This window comes from Callithrix jacchus, chromosome 2 (genome assembly GCF_049354715.1).
Source record: "Callithrix jacchus isolate 240 chromosome 2, calJac240_pri, whole genome shotgun sequence".
Classification (NCBI taxonomy): domain Eukaryota; kingdom Metazoa; phylum Chordata; class Mammalia; order Primates; family Cebidae; genus Callithrix; species Callithrix jacchus.
This window is the reverse complement of record NC_133503.1, coordinates 69,219,821-69,238,410: the sequence shown is the minus strand read 5'-3', so window position 1 is coordinate 69,238,410 and position 18,590 is coordinate 69,219,821. Positions and strand designations below refer to the sequence as shown.

The 18,590-nt window shown below is 40.0% G+C and overlaps 1 protein-coding gene across 16 annotated transcripts in view; it reads right to left on the bottom strand.

The window, feature by feature from the left end:
• UIMC1 (ubiquitin interaction motif containing 1) overlaps nucleotides 1–18,590 on the bottom strand; it is a 177,608-nt gene that overhangs the window by 74,722 nt on the left and 84,296 nt on the right. For 14 of the 16 annotated variants that reach the window (XM_078364667.1, XM_078364662.1, XM_008990253.4 and 11 more), the window contains 3 exons: nucleotides 9,248–9,372; nucleotides 8,131–8,236; nucleotides 7,080–7,816 (listed from right to left, as the gene is read on the bottom strand). In XM_078364667.1, coding sequence (XP_078220793.1) covers nucleotides 7,080–7,816; nucleotides 8,131–8,236; nucleotides 9,248–9,372 — 968 coding nt within the window. Of the gene's footprint in view, nucleotides 1–7,079; nucleotides 7,817–8,130; nucleotides 8,237–8,735; nucleotides 8,798–9,247; nucleotides 9,377–18,590 lie in introns of those variants that run through there. The other 2 variants (XM_078364672.1, XM_078364669.1) reach the window with 2 other exon arrangements.

Sequence of the window (18,590 nt, the reverse complement as noted above, 5' to 3'; positions counted from 1 at the left end):
ACAGAATTATCTTTTCAGAAATGAATAAGGACTACGTAAGGAAATATTATTTTCATTGATTCAAAAATTATTTTCATTGATTAATGGCAGAGTTGGTACAAATACCAACTCATTAAACATACACACACAGAAGATCACAGAAAAAGCAGCTATGAAAAGGTAGCTACTGCTGCCTTAGGCAGACTTCTGAGGAAATGCCTGGGTTGTGAGGCTTCTTCCACTAGATGTAAAGCTACTAGCTGAAGTTTTCAAGGTTTCCTAATGGGATATAAATAACCTAAACAAGTTAGGCATCTGTCTAGGAATCTCGCCACCATTCAGTTAAATGATGAAATACACTTAAAAATTAGGAATAGCTGAGTTTTCAGTCAAAAGGAAAGCTGTGCAATAATAGGGAATGTAGTCATTATGAAAAATAAGACTTAACGAAACTACCAGAGGACTAAAGTACAACAGCAATAAATACTTAACCTGTCTCTTCTTTTGAACTCAGGGGTGACAAGGTTTTTATTGAAATCTCAAAAAAGAAGAGAGAGAGATGAAAGAGGAGAGAGAGAGAGAGAAAGGAAAAAGAGAGAGAATGAAAGAGAGAGACAGAGACAGAGACAGAGACAGAGACAGAGAATGAGAATGAATGCTGACACCTAGTGTCCATTTAACAGAATTTTATCTTATAATAAACTAGCCTTGGTCTTAAGACGTAATCAAGGCACTAGTAAAGTTAGTTATAAGGCACCTCCATCTCTGCCTTAGGCTAAAGCATATCTCAAACCTTCTCAGTGTAATTGTTTAAAAAAATTATTGTGCTTCTATTCAATGCCAGGCCTGTGCTAATCACTTTACATTCACTATCTCCTTTAATTCTCACAAGAAACTTAAGAAACAAAAACCACTAAATTATTTTTAAAATAAGTGAAACTTCAAGAGGTTAAATAATTTGCCCCAAGTCATACAGTTGGTCAAAATCGTAGAACGGAGACTTGCCTGACTCTAAAATCCATGCACTAAAAATTACTATTATATTGTTTACTCAAATGATCCTCTTCCTTATCATTTCAATGTAGAATCCCAAGAATGTCTTCATTTCAATATATTATTTTCATTTCTAAATTTACACCTCAAAGGCAGTAATCTGAACATAAAGTGAGGTTCTTCCAGATTATGAACATAGGATAGCAAAATCAGCAAATAAAATTTAGAGTACCAAATCTAATCAAGGTGAACAGAACGACATGGCAGAAACAAAAATTTAAGGAAGCTATAGCCTAATCAAAACATTCTTCTTCCTGAAGAAATAATATGTTAATAAGGAAGGAATGGTTTACAATGAATCTTTAAAAAAATTTGAAGATCCATTATCAAAGGATATTTTAACACTTAAAAGTGAAAATGGGGCCAGGCACAGTGGCCATGTCTGTAATCCCAGAATTTTGGGAGGCCAAGGTGGGCAGATGACTTTAGGCCAGGAGTTCGAGACCAACCTGGCTAACATAGTGAAACCCTGTCTCTACAAACAATACAAAAATTAGCCGGGTATGGTGGTGTGTGCCTGTGATTCCCAGCTACTTGGGAGGCTGAGGCAGGAGAATCGCTTGAACCCAGGAGGTGGAGGATTCAGTGAGCCAAGATCATGTCACTTGTACTTCAAACTGGGTGACAGAATGAAACTCCATCTTTAGGAAAAAAAAAAGTAAAAATGAATAGACGCATCATCTGGTCATCACAGAAATGTCCTCTATTGTGTGACAGTGGTAGTTTATTAGGTTTTTCCATAGACGAATTGAACCATCCCTTAAAATTTCCATTTTTTTATTATATTTCAACCCTCCAGATAACTTCATTCTAGAATACAGAAGATAGCAGATCTGAATATTCTGGTCATTGAAAATGTCTCTATTCCATAATAAATTAATAAACTGTCATTTTGTATACATACATCAGCTTGAAGTTTGGCAAATCAAAGTCATTTCTCACAACCCCACACAATCTGGTCATTTCTGAGAAAAAAAATCCAATATCCAGACTGAAAAATTAAGAATCAGATTCTGAAAAGCAGTATATCACATACTGCTTTTATACCACATCAATGTACTACCACTTCCAACTCCTTGAAATGATGCTTTCAAGGTGATCTGTAGGCCTTCATTAGCAACTTTATCTTGTATCAGTGATGACAAAAACCAGTTATCATCTGATTCTAAAGCTTTAATAACCTTAATATAAACTAAGTCATGTGCCCCAAAGTGAAAGTTCTTCTGAGTCCCTATTTCTGAAACTCTTGCTATCTCTATCAACCAAGAGGTCTCAAACACAGGCAGCTCCAGCAAAGCTGTGTTCCATAGAGTATGTTTAACAAATTCTTTCTTACCTACATTTCCTGAAAGTAAAAGATCAAGAGGTAAAATTACAATCATAAGGCTTTCAATATTTGCCTGTAAAATTAGTAAGTTTATTTTTTAAAGATACAATTCTTTGTTGGCAAGGCTGCAGTGAACTAGATATTCTCATATTGCCAAATGGAGAGAATACCAATGTTAACAGCCTTTCTGACAAGCAACTTGGCAATAAATACCAAGTCTCTATGTTCATAACCCTTTAACCCATCATTTTTATGGCTCTTATGCTTAAGTGCACTGATCAGGAATAATGAAAACTTTCATGTAGAAAGATATCACAAGTGAAATATCCAGCAATAGAAAAATGTTTAAAATATTATGGTAAATTCATAAGCTAGAATATAATACAGCCATTAAAAGTGAAATATGGCTGGGCACAGTGGCTCACACCTATAATCCCAGCACTTTGGGAAGCCAAGGTGGGCAGATCACCTGAGGTCGGGAGTTTGAGAGCAGCCTGACCAACATGGAGAAACCTCGTCTCTACAAAAAATATTTTAAAAATTAGCCTACTTAGGAGGCTGAGGCAGGAGAAGAGCTTGAACGTAGGAGGCGGAGGTTGTGTTGAGCTGAAATCATGCCATTGCACTCCGGCCAGGACAAAAAGAACAAAACTCCATCACTAAATAAAGTAAAAGATATAGATAATTTTAACATCATGAGAAAATGTTTACATAATGTTAAGATAAAGATACAAAAAATATATTATCTGAACCATACAAAAAATAGGTAAAGATAAAAAGATGAAGGAATACATCACTGGATGGTATATGCTTTTAATTTGACTCTAAACTTTTCAGCATTTTTTAACATCTCCAAGTGATTTCTAAAATTAAAGTTAATGCCTATGCTGGATACTTACTAGGTTGTCTGCCTTGTCTCCTTTTACTGAGGACTATCCCTCACCCCTCCCATCCCATTAGCAGTGGGCTCACAGCCAATCTGACAAGTAACCTCCTTCAGGCCACAGTTGACTGGGCTACTGATACCAAATGGGCCATAAATCCTTTCCTGAAAATTTAAAATTGGAATTGGGAGAGAGTAAGTCTCCTGTAACCTGTAATAAGTTTGAGGGCTATAAGATCAGTGTCTTCAAGCTATACCTGAAAAACAAAAGCAAAGAATGCAAGTCTGCAGGGAGATAAATTAAGGAGACACAACATAACCATAAGATACAGAAAAATTACAGATGCCAAGTACCTTCTTTGGGCCTGGTTGTAGTCTTATTTTATTTTATTTTTTGAGACAAAATTTCCCTCTTGCTGCCCAGGCTAAAGTGCAATGGCATGATCTCAGCTCACCACAACCTCTGCCTCCTGGGTTCAAGTGATTCTCCTGTCTCAGCCTCCCAAGTAGCTGGGATTATAGGCTTGCAGGGTTTCTGTGTGTTGGTCAGGCTGATCTTGCACTCCCAACCTCAGGTGATTTGCCCACCTCGGCTCCCAAAGTGCTGGGATTACAGACATGAGCCACTGTGCCTGGCCATTATAGTGCTATTTTAAAATTTGAGACACCTGGTTTCCTTATGAAAAAGTCCTCTTTTTACTTTATTTATTTATTCATTTTAGTAGAGATGAGGTCTCACTATATTGCCGAGGTTGGTCTCAAACTCCCAGGCTCAAATGAATTTCCTGCCTCGGTCTCCCAAAGTGCTGGGACTATAGGCATTAGCCATCATGCCCAGCCAATTCCTCTTTTTAATTAAGCTAACTTAATTTAGTTTACTGTAGCAAACAGGATCAACTGATAGTATTTGGCGGCCAGCTCCTGAAGTTAAGAGTCAAAGAACTTCAATCTAATTAAGACCAACCACTAGATTTTGACTACTTCCAGGCTACTGCAAAGGCGCTGCTTTCAAACTTAACACTAGTCTATGATCTAGAGCTCTGGCCCCTGGATCTTTCAAGCTAACAACCTGAATTACAATAAATCATTAAGTGTCGATCTTTGGGCTTAATTTATTACTTTAAGCAGCAGCATCTCTGAATTGGAAAGAACAAACAGAATATTTATCATAAGCATTATCTAACTTTCCTTTGGAAAAGAAGCCAGTCACTATAAGAACTGTTTCTTAAAAACGTCTCTTTGCTGATAAACCTTCAGAAAAAAAAAAATTTTTTTTAATTAAAATGTCTTCGCTTTCTTTCCAGAATGTGAACAAAGATGGTTACTAGGAAATAATGATTCCTAGAGGCATGCCCCCAACAGATAACCTTTGATCCCTTAGAGAAAACTACCAGTTGTTCAGTTCCTATAAACTCCTAAGTATTATAGTAGACATTTTACACAAATTCACTTTAATCACTAAAGTAACTGTAGAAAGATAGGAATTGTCATTCCAATTTTATAAATGTAAACTGAGATTCAAAGAGGTTAAGTGACTTGGTCAAAAAAACACACAATTATTAAAACACAAAAGTCAAAATTCATGTTCTCTATTCTATGAAGTTCCTCAAAGCTAACATTTCTTGAACCTTTATCATAACATAAGACCGACAGTATAAAATGAATAAAGTAACAGTAAAACAAAACCAAAAATCAAAGCCTGGTAACAGAAATAGCAAGAAAAAACAGTATAGTCATGAAACAGAATGGTCTTTAAAATTGTAATCTATATATAGTTTATAATTATATTATTGCTTTTATAATGTTCGGAGGGAAAAAATAAGATATAAGCTTTCATATACAATATAATCTAGCTATGTCAGAAAAATCAAACTAAATTATCAAAAAGATGGTTTCAATAAATTATACAAAACCACTACAAGTAAAGTAAGAAATATACACCATTATGTAGTGGGAAAAAATAACTGGGAAACTATCCATACTTTATATCACAAAGGACTACTTTCTCTATTATATAAAAGGTATCCACAAACCACTAATAAAACAGATTATCAAAAATTGATCATAAGATCTAACAGACAGAAAAGGAAATACAAATGAGTCTTAGACGTGAGAAAAAAGTTCAGCCTCAGAAATAGTAAGAGATATGCAAAAAAGACTACACTGAGACGCCATTTTTCATCTCTCAGATTGGCAAAGATCAAGAAGTCTGACAGTACTACACTACTGTGGGCCTGCAGAAACTAGTATTCATACACTGCCAGTGGGAATGTAAATGTATATGACCTCTATGGAGGGCAATGTGGCAACAGCTAATGAAATAATAAATACATGTATCTTTTGGTCCATCAATTACAGCTACACAAAATTATCATATAATACAAATATATTCCATTTGGATGAAATGTCCTCTGGACATTTTAACTATTTGTAATAGTAAATATTGGAAACAACCTAAATGTGCAACATATGGTACTGGATAAAATAAACTGACTAATCCACACACGGTATTTTTCATATCCAAAAAAAAAAAAATTAAGATATTCTATACATTGTTATGTAATAATTTCGTTAGGATATTAAATGAAAAAAAGTAGAGAATAATGTGTAAATCATTTCTGCAAAAGAACGTAGGGAAAAGAATATGTACACTGCTTGTATCAGATAAAAGTACCTTGGAAAGATACACTAGAACTAGTAATACAAATTGAGTCCAGAGAGGGGAACTGGTTGACTGGGTGATAGGGAGAGAAGTTAGACTTTTTACTTACATATTTTTGAATTTTGAGCTGTGTGAATATTATTACTATTCAAAAATTTAATTTTAGAAATAATAAAAAATTTTAGGCCAGGTGTGTTGGCTCATGCCTATAATGCCGGCATGGAAGACCAAGGCAGGTGAATGGCTTGAGTTCAGGAGTTCAAGACCAGCCTGAGCAACAAGGTGAAACCCCATCTCTACAAAAAATATAAAAATTGGCTCAGCATGGTAGTGTGCACCAGTGGTCCCAGCTATTGCGGGGGGCTAGGATGGGGTATCGCTTGAGCCCAGAGGTATAGGCTACAGGGAGCCAACATGGCATCACTGCACACTAGCCTGGGTGACAGAGCGAGACCCTGTCTCGGAAAAAAAAAAAAAAAAGATTTTAAACAAAAATAAATTATGGTATACCTGTGGTGGAATATATCATATATTTACTGTTCTCAGGTATACTTAATACATAAGAAATGATGTCAGATAAACTATAAAGTAGGGGAAAGAACAAAACTTACACTGAAGAGTAGTCATTTTGTTCCAAAAAATTTTTAATGTATTTTTGTATGCATAGAAATGATGATGATTGGCCAGACAGAGTGGCTCACAACTGCAATCCTAGCGCTTTGGGAGGTCAACGTGGGCAGATTACCTGAGGTCAAGAGTTCAAGACCAGCCTGGCCAACACAGTGAAACCCCCGTCTCTACCAAAAAATACAACAATTAGCCAGGCATATGGTGGGTGCCTATAAGCCCAGCTACTTAGGAGGCTGAGACAGGAGAATCGCTTGAACCCAGGAGATGGTGGTTGTAGTGAGCCGAGATGGCGCCACTGCACTCCAGGCTGGGTGGCTGAGTGAGACTCCATCTCAAGAAAGAAACAATGATGATTACTTCTTGGTGCTGGGCTTATAGGTAGTCTTTTTCTTCTTTATATTCTCCTGTACTTTCCTAATTTTTTATAGTGAACATGTATTACTTTAATAATCAAGGTGGGGGAGACCACAAAAATAACAGCTAAAATAATCCTTATTTTAATCTGTGAATAAATCATCCTTAATTACAGCATCACTGACCCTTACCTGACCATGACTGGCTGTTGGTTCTTCCTCCAACAAAAGTTTCTCTTTCAAGCTTTTAATAGGGCTTTCTTGGAAATCCTTGGTTTTTGAGTGCCAGTCAGATGCCCTAGACTCCTGCCTCTCCTCTTTGTCTTCATCTCCCATATCTTCTGAGATGCCTTCATTTTTTTCACTAGCCTGCTCTCCTTGGCCACATTCATTCTGGATCAGAGAAGGAGGTCTAGGTAACACTGGTTCCCCAAAACCTTTTTTTTTCAAGAGCTGCCTCTGAGCCATTTTCAGGCTCTTTTGATAAACCTCCAACTGGCAGAGAATGACCTTGGTATACTGGTTAGGGTCTAATCCATTAGGGCAGAATGGAATACCCCAGAAGTAGTGCACAGTGCCCCCAATGTCCTGGAGGCCTTTGGCATCTGCTAGGGTAGGCAGACAGTGCCTAGATGTGTCCCCCCTACCCTGGGCAGCTTTGAGAAAAGTACAACCCGTCCCAGTACTTTCCTGTGGCTTCCCACACTGTGTGTGCTCAGCCAAATGGCCAGTACATCTGTCAAAAGATTTAATGTTCACATTCTCAAACACTGGCTGGCTTGACTGGTCCCAACTTCCTGAGCTGCCAGAGACCGGCTCCTCTTCAGTTTTTTCAGTGTGGTCCCAAGGCTCCTCTCTTTCCTCAGCCTCGTTTCCCTGACTGATATGTGAGCCTTTAAACAGTGGTGGAGGTACCAGCTGCCATATGCCTGTAGGTATTTGAGAAAAAGTAGGGCTAAGGACAAACTTTTCTTTAAAAGAGCTTTATAAGCTATCACTTACCAAGAATTACATAATATGGGTTAAAAAAAAAAAGGCTTTTCTTTGGGCTTAACCAAATGTTGCTTTTTCCTTGGAGATAAAAGTATGCTGGATATTCTTATGATCTCAACTACTTCCTGATTTAACTTCTTTATTATCACCAAAAAAATCTGGGGTATTTCCATATATCTACTCTCAGCATGAGATCCCTGTGGTACAGTTATACTTGATGAATGGAAGGAGTCAGAACAGGGAGACATGCCTTCAGTGATCCCAGAGTCTGCGGTTTCCTCTTGGTGTGACTGGGAAGACGGTCCAGTGGTCAGAGGTCGAGATCTGGTAGCAGAAGCATCAGAAGGCCGGCAACTCTGAAACAAGTGATCCCACACCAGCCTAGGTTTATTATTTAAAGAACTATACATGAAGGGTCACAGGAAGGACAAAATGGGAGGTCACTGTTCCTAAGAGTTTCTATTCTCCAAAATGCAGATGTTCAATTTAATTTCACAGCATATACTGAATACACATTCAGCATATTCAAAGTGCAGTGCAAAGTGTTGTACTAGATCACTATACTGAACACTTTATTAAAATAGTGAGGCAAATGGCATAAAGATGGTTCAGGATCTGCCACTGGCAAGTATCCTTCACATTTCAAATATTTCAGGCCAGGTGCGGTGGCTAATGCTTATAATCCCAACACTTTGGGAGGCCAAGGCAGGCAGATCACCTGAGGTCGGGAGTTCCAGACCAGCCTCGCCAACATGGTGAAACTCTCTACTGAAAATACAAAAATTAGCTGGGCATGGTAGCACATGCCTATAATCCCAGCTACTTGGGAGGCTGAGGCAGGAGAATTGCTCGAACCTGGGAGGCGGAGGTTGCAGTGAGCCAAGATTGCATTCCAGCCTGGGCAACAGAGTAAGACTCTGTCTCAAAAAAAAAAAAAACACATTTCAGTTGTGCATATTCAAATGACAATTTAACATTATTTGATTATTTTTAAAAACTGCCTCTTTCTTCCCATTACCCACCTCTAGTTCTCATTCCCTTTGCTCTCAAATACAAGAAATTAGCATCTTATCTTGCTGCCTTTTGGGTTCTTGGTATTCAGTAAGTCTTTTCAGAAGCTATCAACTTATAATTCTCTTCAACCATGAACTGAAAAATCCATGGGGTAGAAGAAAACTTTCATAGAGAATTAACAAAACACTTCAAATTGGATTAACCAACAATTCAACACAGACTTTAAAAAAATTATTATGGAAATTTTTGTTTGGTGAAAACCCTATAAATGAATACATCTAGTTACTAACGTAACTACAACACCACAGAAGTCAAAAATATTGTTGACAACTCTCCATAAACTTTTGCATTACATTCAGGCTTTCAGCAATGGCTTTCCTCAAGAGCTCCTCTTCTTCCTCCTCCTGGCTGTTCACCTCCCTAGCTTCCTGCTCACTCATTTTGAGAGCTAGAGCAAACTGTTCTTCTTCTGTCATCTCTGTGAGAGGATAGGGAAAAGAGAGGGAGGGAAACCACAAACAATGAATAAGCATAGAGGCAAGAAAGAGAATTATTAAACTTTTCAACTGAAACACTACAAGACGACATAATACAATTTTACAATCTTATAAATGAGGAAAGCCCCCAAGGTAAGCTGTTGACCAAGATAATTAGCAGCAGTTAACAACAAGAATCCTAGGTTAACTAGACTATAAGCTCCCAAGAAAGCAGAGTTTTTACCTATACAGTTCACTGTTATATCTCCAGCACATAAAGTATCGGGCACATGGTATGTAATAAATATTTGATAAATGAATAGAAAAATTAATTCCCATTCTAGAGCTTTTTGCTAAATACCACAATGCTTTATGCTCAACATTTAACCAGAATAATTTTACTCTTCAGAATTCTCTGATTTACCCAGTAGAAAAGAACATCCCTAATAACAAGAATGTGGTCTTCAAACACCATTCTCCATTAGAAGGAACTGTGGTACATTGAAGAAATGGCTGGTCCCAAGTCCAGAGCATGAAATGAACAAGATATGCTAGAGTATTTGTCACAGATGTAAGCAAGAAATCTATTAGATACTACTAGAGTCATATCAAAAGAACTTAGGAGCCAATTAAATAAAGTCCTCACTGGCCAAAAATGGAACTGGAGCATCAATAAGGATAATAAATGCAGTGAATTAAACCACATAAAATATATTTAAATCTGTAAGTTCAGGCCAGGCGTGGTGGCTCATGCCTGTAATCCCAGCACTTTGGGAGGCCAAGGTGGGCAGATCATATGAGGTCAGGAGTTCAAGACCATCTTGGACAACATGGTGAAACCTCATCTCTACTAAAAATATAAAAATCAGCCAGGTGTGGTGGTGGGCGCCTGTGGTCCCAGCTACTTGGGAGGATGAGGCAGGAGAATCGTTTGAACCCAGCAGGCAGAGGTTGCAGTAAGCTGAGATCAAACCACTGCACTCCAGCCTGGTGACAGAACAAGATTCTGTCTTGAAAAAAAAGAAGTTAGCCAGACATGGTGGTGTTCACTTGTAGTTCCAGCTACTCTGGAGACTGAGGCAGGATAATCCCTTGAACCCAGGAGGCAAGGCAAGATCACGCTACTGCACTCCAACCTGAGTGACAGAGAAAGACTCTGGTCTCACCAGAAAAAAAAAAAGGGAAAAAGAAAGATAAACCAGAGCCAGGCATGGTGGCACATGCCTGTAGTCCCAGCTACTCGGGAGGCTGAGGTGGGAGGATCGCTTGAGCCCAGGAGTTCTGGGCTGTAGTGAGCTATGCCAATCGGGTGTCCTCACTAAGTTCGGCATCAATATGGTGACCTCCCGGTAGCGTGGAGCCACCAGGTTGCCTAAGGAGGGGTGAACCAGCTCAGGTCAGAAATAGAGCAGGTCAAACTCTCATGCTGATCAGTAATGGGATCGCACCTGTGAACAGCAACTGCACTCCAGCCTGGGCAACATAGTGAGACCCTATCTCTAAATAAATAAATAAATAAATAAGGAAAAAGAGAAAGATAAACCAGGAACTAATGCAAATGATTACCTACAGGTGGTTGAGAACACAGTGAAAAGGACACGGGAGGAAAATGACACTTCTTTGACTATAGCTTTTTGTATAACTTTGACTTTCGGAATGATGTAAATTTAAAACATTTTTTAATAATATGAAATCAGTAAGTACGAAGGATACCTAAAATTGAATCCAAACATAAAAAAATGCACCCAGATGGACTCAAGATGGCGCGGTGAGAACAACTCAGGATTGAAGCTCTCGGTGAACGCACGGAGGGTGAGTCAGGGCCGCATTTCCAGACAGATCTTTGTTGCCCACAGAACGGGGAAATTCCCAGGTATAAAAGAGACACGGGGCACCAGCGCTGCAGGCAGCAGCTGGCGCTGCAGTGCAGCTGCGCTCCACAGCGCTCCGCACAAAGCAAACGGGTCCGGGTGCCCTGTTGAACCGGCAATCTGAGACTTGAGAGGGCAGATTGGCATATCCATCTGATTGAACAGGACTTGGACAGTGAGCCAGGCCAGGAGATTCCAGGGAAATGGCGTTTCGGCCAGCGCAGTGGGACAAACAAAACGGCGATTCCAAACGCTCCAGGTGGAGAGTTTCACTGCGGGCAAAGCTGAACCCAGGACGGTACACCTCGGTGGGGGAGGGGCGTCTGCCATTACCGAGGCAATACGACCCTACTGAGGTAAACTCCCATTGCTGACGCAGCCTGCTGTTGCCGAGGCAACCCACCACAACAGAGAGACTCCGCCGCAGGGCGTAGCCCGTGGCAGCAGGGTGGAGACCACAGCAGCAGGGCAGAGCCTGCAGCAACAGGGTGGACCTCACACCAGCAGGGCGGAGCCTCGGCAGGCAAATAGTGACTGGACTGCCTCCTAGCTGGGCAGGACAGCGCAACGGACACTGATAATGAAAGCCCCAACCCCCCCGAGACAGAGCATCTGAGGAAAAAAAGGAATTTTTTTTTAATGAGTTCTGCTGCAGCAGAATTAAACGTAGCAGCCTAACAGTCCTGAATGAACAACAGAGCTCACAGCTCAGCACTTGAGCTCCTATAAAGTACAGACTGTCTCCTCAAGCAGCTCCCTGACCCCTCTATATCCAGAAGACTGACATTTGGCAGGCATCATTCTGGGACAAAGATAGCAGTAAAAGAAACTGGTAGCATCCCTCACTATTCCGCAGCTGCTATAGGTGCACCCCAGACTAGCAGGGCCTGGAATGGACCTCAGCAGTCGTACAGTGGAGGGGCTAGACTGGTAGAAGGAAAACCAAGTAACAGAAATACTTCATCATCAACAATCTGGGCGTCCACTCAGAGACCCAATCAAAAAATCAGCAACTACTCAGACGACAGGTGGATAAATCCACAAAGATGGGAAGAAACCAGCACAAATAGGAGGAAAACACCCAAAACCAGAACACCGAGACTCCTACAAAAGACCAAAACTCCTCACCAGCAAGGGAACAAAGCTGGACGAAGAATGCCTGTGATGAAATGACGGAATTAGACTTGAGAAGGTGGATAATGAGAAACTTTTGTGAGCTAAAAGAACACGTTTTAAATCAATGCAAAGAAACTCAGAACCTTGAAAAATGATTTGAAAAAAGATTCGAGGAAATGATAACAAGAATGGATAACTTAGAGAGGAAAATGAATGAATTGAAGGAGATGAAAAACACAATACGAGAACTTCGCGAAGCATGCACAAGTTTCAACAGCCAAATTGACCAAGCAGAAAAAAGAATATCAGAAGTCGAAGATCAACTCAATGAAATAAAATGAGAAACCAAGAATAGAGAAAAAAGCACAAAAAGGAATGAACAAAGTCTCCAAGAAATGTGGGACTATGTGAAGAGACCTAACCTACGTTTGATAGGTGTACCAGAATGTGACGAAGAGAATGAATCCTAGCTGGAAAATACTCTTCAGGACATTATCCAGGAAAATTGCCCCCACCTAGCAAGACAGGCCAACACTCAAATGCAGGAAATACAGAGAACACCACAAAGATATTTCGCAAGAAGAGCAACCCCAAGGCACATAATCGTCAGATTCACCAGGGTTGAAATAAAAGAGAAAATACTAAGGGCAGCCAGAGAGAAAGGTCGGGTCACCCACAAAGGGAAGCCCATCAGACTCACAGCAGATCTCTCGGCAGAAACTCTGCAAGCCAGAAGAGAGTGGGGGCCAATATTCAACATCCTTAAAGAAAAGAACTTTCAACCCAGAATTTCATATCCAGCCAAACTGAGCTTCATAGGTGAAGGAAAAATAAAATCCTTTGCGAACAAGCAAGTACTCAGAGATTTTCTCACCACCAGGCCTGCTTTACAAGAGCTCCAGAAACAGGCACTACACATAGAAAGGAACAACCAGTACCAGCCATTCCAAAATCACACTAAATGCTAAAGAGCATCAACATAATGAAGACTCTACATCAACTAACAAGCAAAACAACCAGCTAGCATCAAAATGGCAGTATCAAATTGACACATAACAATATTGACCCTAAATGTAAATGGACTAAATGCACCAATCAAAAGACACAGACTGGCAAATTGGATAAAAAGCCAAAACCCATTAGTGTGCTGTATCCAGGAAACCCATCTCACATGCAAGGATACACGAAGGCTCAAAATAAAGGGATGAAGGAAGATTTACCAAGCAAATGGAGAGCAAAAAAAAGCAAGAGTTGCAATTCTCATCTCTGATAAAATAGACTTTAAAGCAACAAAGATCAAAAGAGACAAAGAAGGCCATTATATAATAGTAGAAGGATCGATACAACAAGAAGAGCTAATGATTCTAAACATATACGGACCCAATACAGGAGCACCCAGATACATAAGGCAAGTTCTTAATGACTTACAAAGAGACTTAGACTCCCACACAATAATAGTAAGAGACTTTAACACTCCACTGTCAATATTAGACAGATCAAGCAGACAAAAAATTAACAAGGATATCCAGCGCTTGAACTCAGACCTGGAACTAGCAAACCTGATAGACATCTACAGAACTCTCCACCCCAAATCCACAGAATATACATTCTTCTCAGCACCACATCACACCTACTCTAAAATTGACCACATAATTGGAAGTAAAGCACTCCTCAGCAAATGCAAAACAACTGAAAACATAACAAACAGTCTCTCAGACCGTAGTGCAATCAAGTTAGAACTCACAATTCAGAAACAAACCCAGAACCGCAGAGCTTCATGGAAACTGAACACCTGGCTCTTGAATGCTGACTGGGTAAACAATGAAATGAAGGGAGAAATAAAGAGTTCTTCGAAACCAATGAGAACAAAGACACAACATGCCAGAATCTCTGGGACACATTTAAAGCAGTCTCTAGAGGAAAACATATAGCAATAAGTGCCCATATGAGAAGAATGGGTAGATCCAAAATTGACACCCTATCGTCAAAATTGAAAGAGCTAGAGGAGCAACATCAAAAAAACTCAAAACCTAGCAGAAGACAAGAAATAACTAAGATCAGAGCAGAACTGAAGGAGATAGAGACACAAAAAAACCCTTCAAAAAATCAATAAATCCAAGAGGTGGTTTTTTGAAAAGATCAACAAAATAGACAAACCACTAGCTAGATTGATAAAAAAGAAAAGAGAGAACAACCAAATAGATGCAATAAAAAATGATAAAGGGGAAATCACCACAGATTTCACAGAAATTCAAACCATCATCAGAGAATATTACGAACAACTCTATGCACATAAACAAGTAAACCTGGAAGAAATGGATAAATTCCTGGACTCCTGTGTCCTCCCAAGCCTAAACCAGGAGGAAGCTGAAACTATGAATAGACCAATAACAAGGTCTGAAGTCGAGGCAGCAATTAAGAGCCTACCACACAAAAAAAGCCCAGGTCCAGAAGGGTTCACCGCCGAATTCTACCAGACACACAAAGAGGAGCTGGTACCATTCCTTCTGAAACTATTCCAAATAAACCAAAAACAGGGAATCCTTCCCAAATCATTTTATGAGACCAACATCATCCTGATACCAAAACCCAGCAGAGACCCAACAAGAAAAGAAAACTTCAGGCCAATAACCATGATGAACATAGATGCAAAAATCTTCAATAAAATATTGGCAAGCCGATTGCAACAGCAAATCAAAAAACTTATCCACCATGATCAAGTAGGATTCATCCCACGAATGCAAGGCTGGTTCAACATACGCAAGTCTATAAACGTAATTCACCACATAAACAGAACCAAAAACAAAAACCACATGATTATCTCAATTGATGCAGAGAAGGCCTTTGACAAAATTCAACAGCCCTTTATGCTAAAAACCCTCAATAAACTCGGTATCGATGGAACGTATCTCAAAATAATAAAAGCTATTTATGACAAACCAACAGCCAGTATCATACTGAATGGGCAACAACTGGAAGCATTCCCTTTGAAATCCGGCACTAGACAAGGATGCCCTCTCTCACCACTCCTATTCAATATATTACTGGAAGTTCTAGCCAGAGCAATCAGGCAAGAAAAAGAAATAAAGGGTATTCAAATAGGAAAGGAGGAAGCCAAATTGTCTCTATTTGCAGACGACATGATAGTATACCTAGAAGACCCCATCGTCTCAGCCCAAAAACTCCTGAAGCTGATAAGCAACTTCGGCAAAGTCTCAGGATACAAAATCAATGTGCAAAAATCACAAGCATTCCTATACACCAATAACAGACTTAAAGAGAGCCAAATCAAGAACGAACTGCCATTCACAATTGCTACAAAGAGAATAAAATACCTAGGAATACAACTCACAAGGAACGTAAGGGACCTCTTCAAGGAAAACTACAAACCACTGCTCAACAAAATCAGAGAGGACACAAACAGATGGAGAAACATTCCATGTTCGTGGTTAGAAAGAATTAATATCGTGAAAATGGCTATACTGCCCAAAGTAATTTACAGAATCAACGCTATCCCCATCAAGCTACCATTGACTTTCTTCACAGAACTGGAAAAAACCACCATGAACTTCATATGGAACCAAAAGAGAGCCCGCATAGCCAAGTCAATTCTAAGCAAAAAGAACACAGTGGGGGGCATCACACTACCAGATTTCAAACTATACTACAAGGCTACAGTAATCAAAACAGCATGGTACTGGTACCAAAACAGAGATATAGACCAATGGAACAAAATAGAGTCATCGGAGGCAAACACAACATATCTACAACCATACAATCTTTGATAAACCTGACAAAAACAAGCAATGGGGAAAGGACTCTCTGTTTAATAAATGGTGTTGGGAAAACTGGCTAGCCATGTGCAGAAAGCAGAAACTGGACCCCTTCCTGACACCTTACACTAAAATTAACTCCAGATGGATTAAAGACTTAAACATAAGACCTGGCACCATAAAAACTCTAGAAGAAAATCTAGGCAAAACCATCCAGGACATAGGAGTAGGCAAGGACTTCATGAACGAAACACCAAAAGCATTGGCAACAAAAGCCAAAATAGACAAATGGGACCTAATCAAACTCCACAGCTTCTGCACAGCAAAAGAAACAGTCACTAGAGTGAATCAGCAACCAACAGAATGGGAAAAGATTTTTGCAGTTTACCCATCTGACAAAGGACTGATATCCAGAATTTACAAAGAACTAAAACAGATTTACAGGAAAAAAACAAACAAGCCCATTCAAAAATGGGCAAAGGATACGAACAGACACTTTACAAAAGAAGACATGTATGAGGCCAACAATCATATGAAAAAATGCTCATCGTCACTGGTCATTAGAGAGATGCAAATCAAAACCACATTGAGATACCATCTCATGCCAGTTAGAATGGCTATCATTAAAAAATCTGGAGACAACAGATGCTGGAGAGGATGTGGAGAAATAGGACACTTTTACACTGTTGGTGGGAGCGTAAATAAGTTCAAACATTGTGGAAGACAGTGTGGCGATTCCTCAAGGCCTTAGAAATAGAAATTCCATTTGACCCAGCAATCCCATTACTGGGTATATATCCAAAGGACTATAAATCATTCTACTATAAGGACACATGCACACGAATGTTCACTGCAGCACTGTTTACAATAGCAAAGACCTGGAACCAACCCAAATTCCCACTGACGATAGACTGGATTGGGAAAATGTGGCACATATACACCATGGAATATTATGCAGCAATCAGAAATGATGAGTTCGTGTCGTTTGTAGGGACATGGATGAATCTGGAGAACATCATTCTCAGCAAACTGACACAAGAACAGAAAATGAAATACCGCATATTCTCACTCATAGGCCGGTGATGAAAAATGAGAACACATGGACACAGGGAGGGGAGTACTAAACACTGGGGTCTACTGGGGGGGGAAAGGGGAGGGCCAGTGGGGGGTGGGGGAGCTGGAGAGGGATAGCCCGGGGAGAAATGCCAAATGTGGGTGAAGGGGAGAAAGGAAGCAAAACACACTGCCATGTGTGTACCTATGCAACTGTCTTGCATGTTCTGCACATGTATCCCAAAACCTAAAATGCAATAAAAAATATTTTTTAAAAATGTACCCAATTGAATTTGAAATAACCTTAATGAAAATGTAACATATCAGAATTTCTAGGATGCAACTAAAGCCACATTTACAGGGAAATTTATAGTTTTACATGCTCATATGAGAAAAGCAAAAGTTTAAAATCAGTAATCCAAGTTTCTCACCTTAAGAAGCTAGAATATAAAGAGTAAAATTAACCCAAGTAAGTAGAAACAAAAAAATATAAAGACCAGAAATAAATGAATAAAGTAAAAGATGGGCATACAACAGAGAAAAAATTAAACAAAAAATTAGTTCCATGAAAAGGTCAATAAAATGCATAAACCTCGGCCAGGGATGGTGGCTCACACCTATAATCCCAGCACTTTGGGAGGCCGAGCTGGGCAGATCACCTGAGGTCAGGAGTTTGAAACTGGCCTGGCCAACATGGTGAAACATCATCTCTACTAAAAATACAAAAATTAGCCGGGCATGGTGGCAGGCGCCTACAATCCCAGCTACTCAGGAGGCTAAGGCAGGAGAATCACTTGAACTCGGGAGTTGGAGGTTGCAGTAAGCCAAGACTGTGCCACTGCACTCCAGCCTGGACGACAGAGCGAGACTCCATCTCAAAAAATTTAAAGAGTTGGCTGGCACGGTGGCTCACACCTGTAATCCTAGCACTTTGTGAGGCCAAGATGGGCAGATCATGAGGTCAGGAGCTTGAGACCAGCCTGGCCAACATGGCAAAACCCCGTCTCTACTAAAAATACAAAACCACAGGAGAATAACTGAAAAGCGGGGCTGGGTGCAGTGGATCATGCCTACAACAGCTTGAGTCCAGGTGGTTGAGGCTGCAGTGAGCCAAGATCACACCAATGCATTCCAGCTTGGGTGACAGAGCAAGACCCTGTCAAAAAAAAAAAGAAAAGAAAAGAAGAAAAGAAATTTAAAAAAAATAGCTGGGTATGGTGGTGCACACCTATAGTCCCAGCTACTCAGGAGGCAGAGGTGGGAGGATCACTTGAGCCCAGGAGTTCAGGACCAGCCTGGGCAACATAGTGAGATCTTGTCTCTACAAATAATAAAAAACTAGCTGGGCATGGTGGTGCACACCTGTGGTCCCAGCTACTTGGGAGGCTGAGGGCGGATGATCGCTTG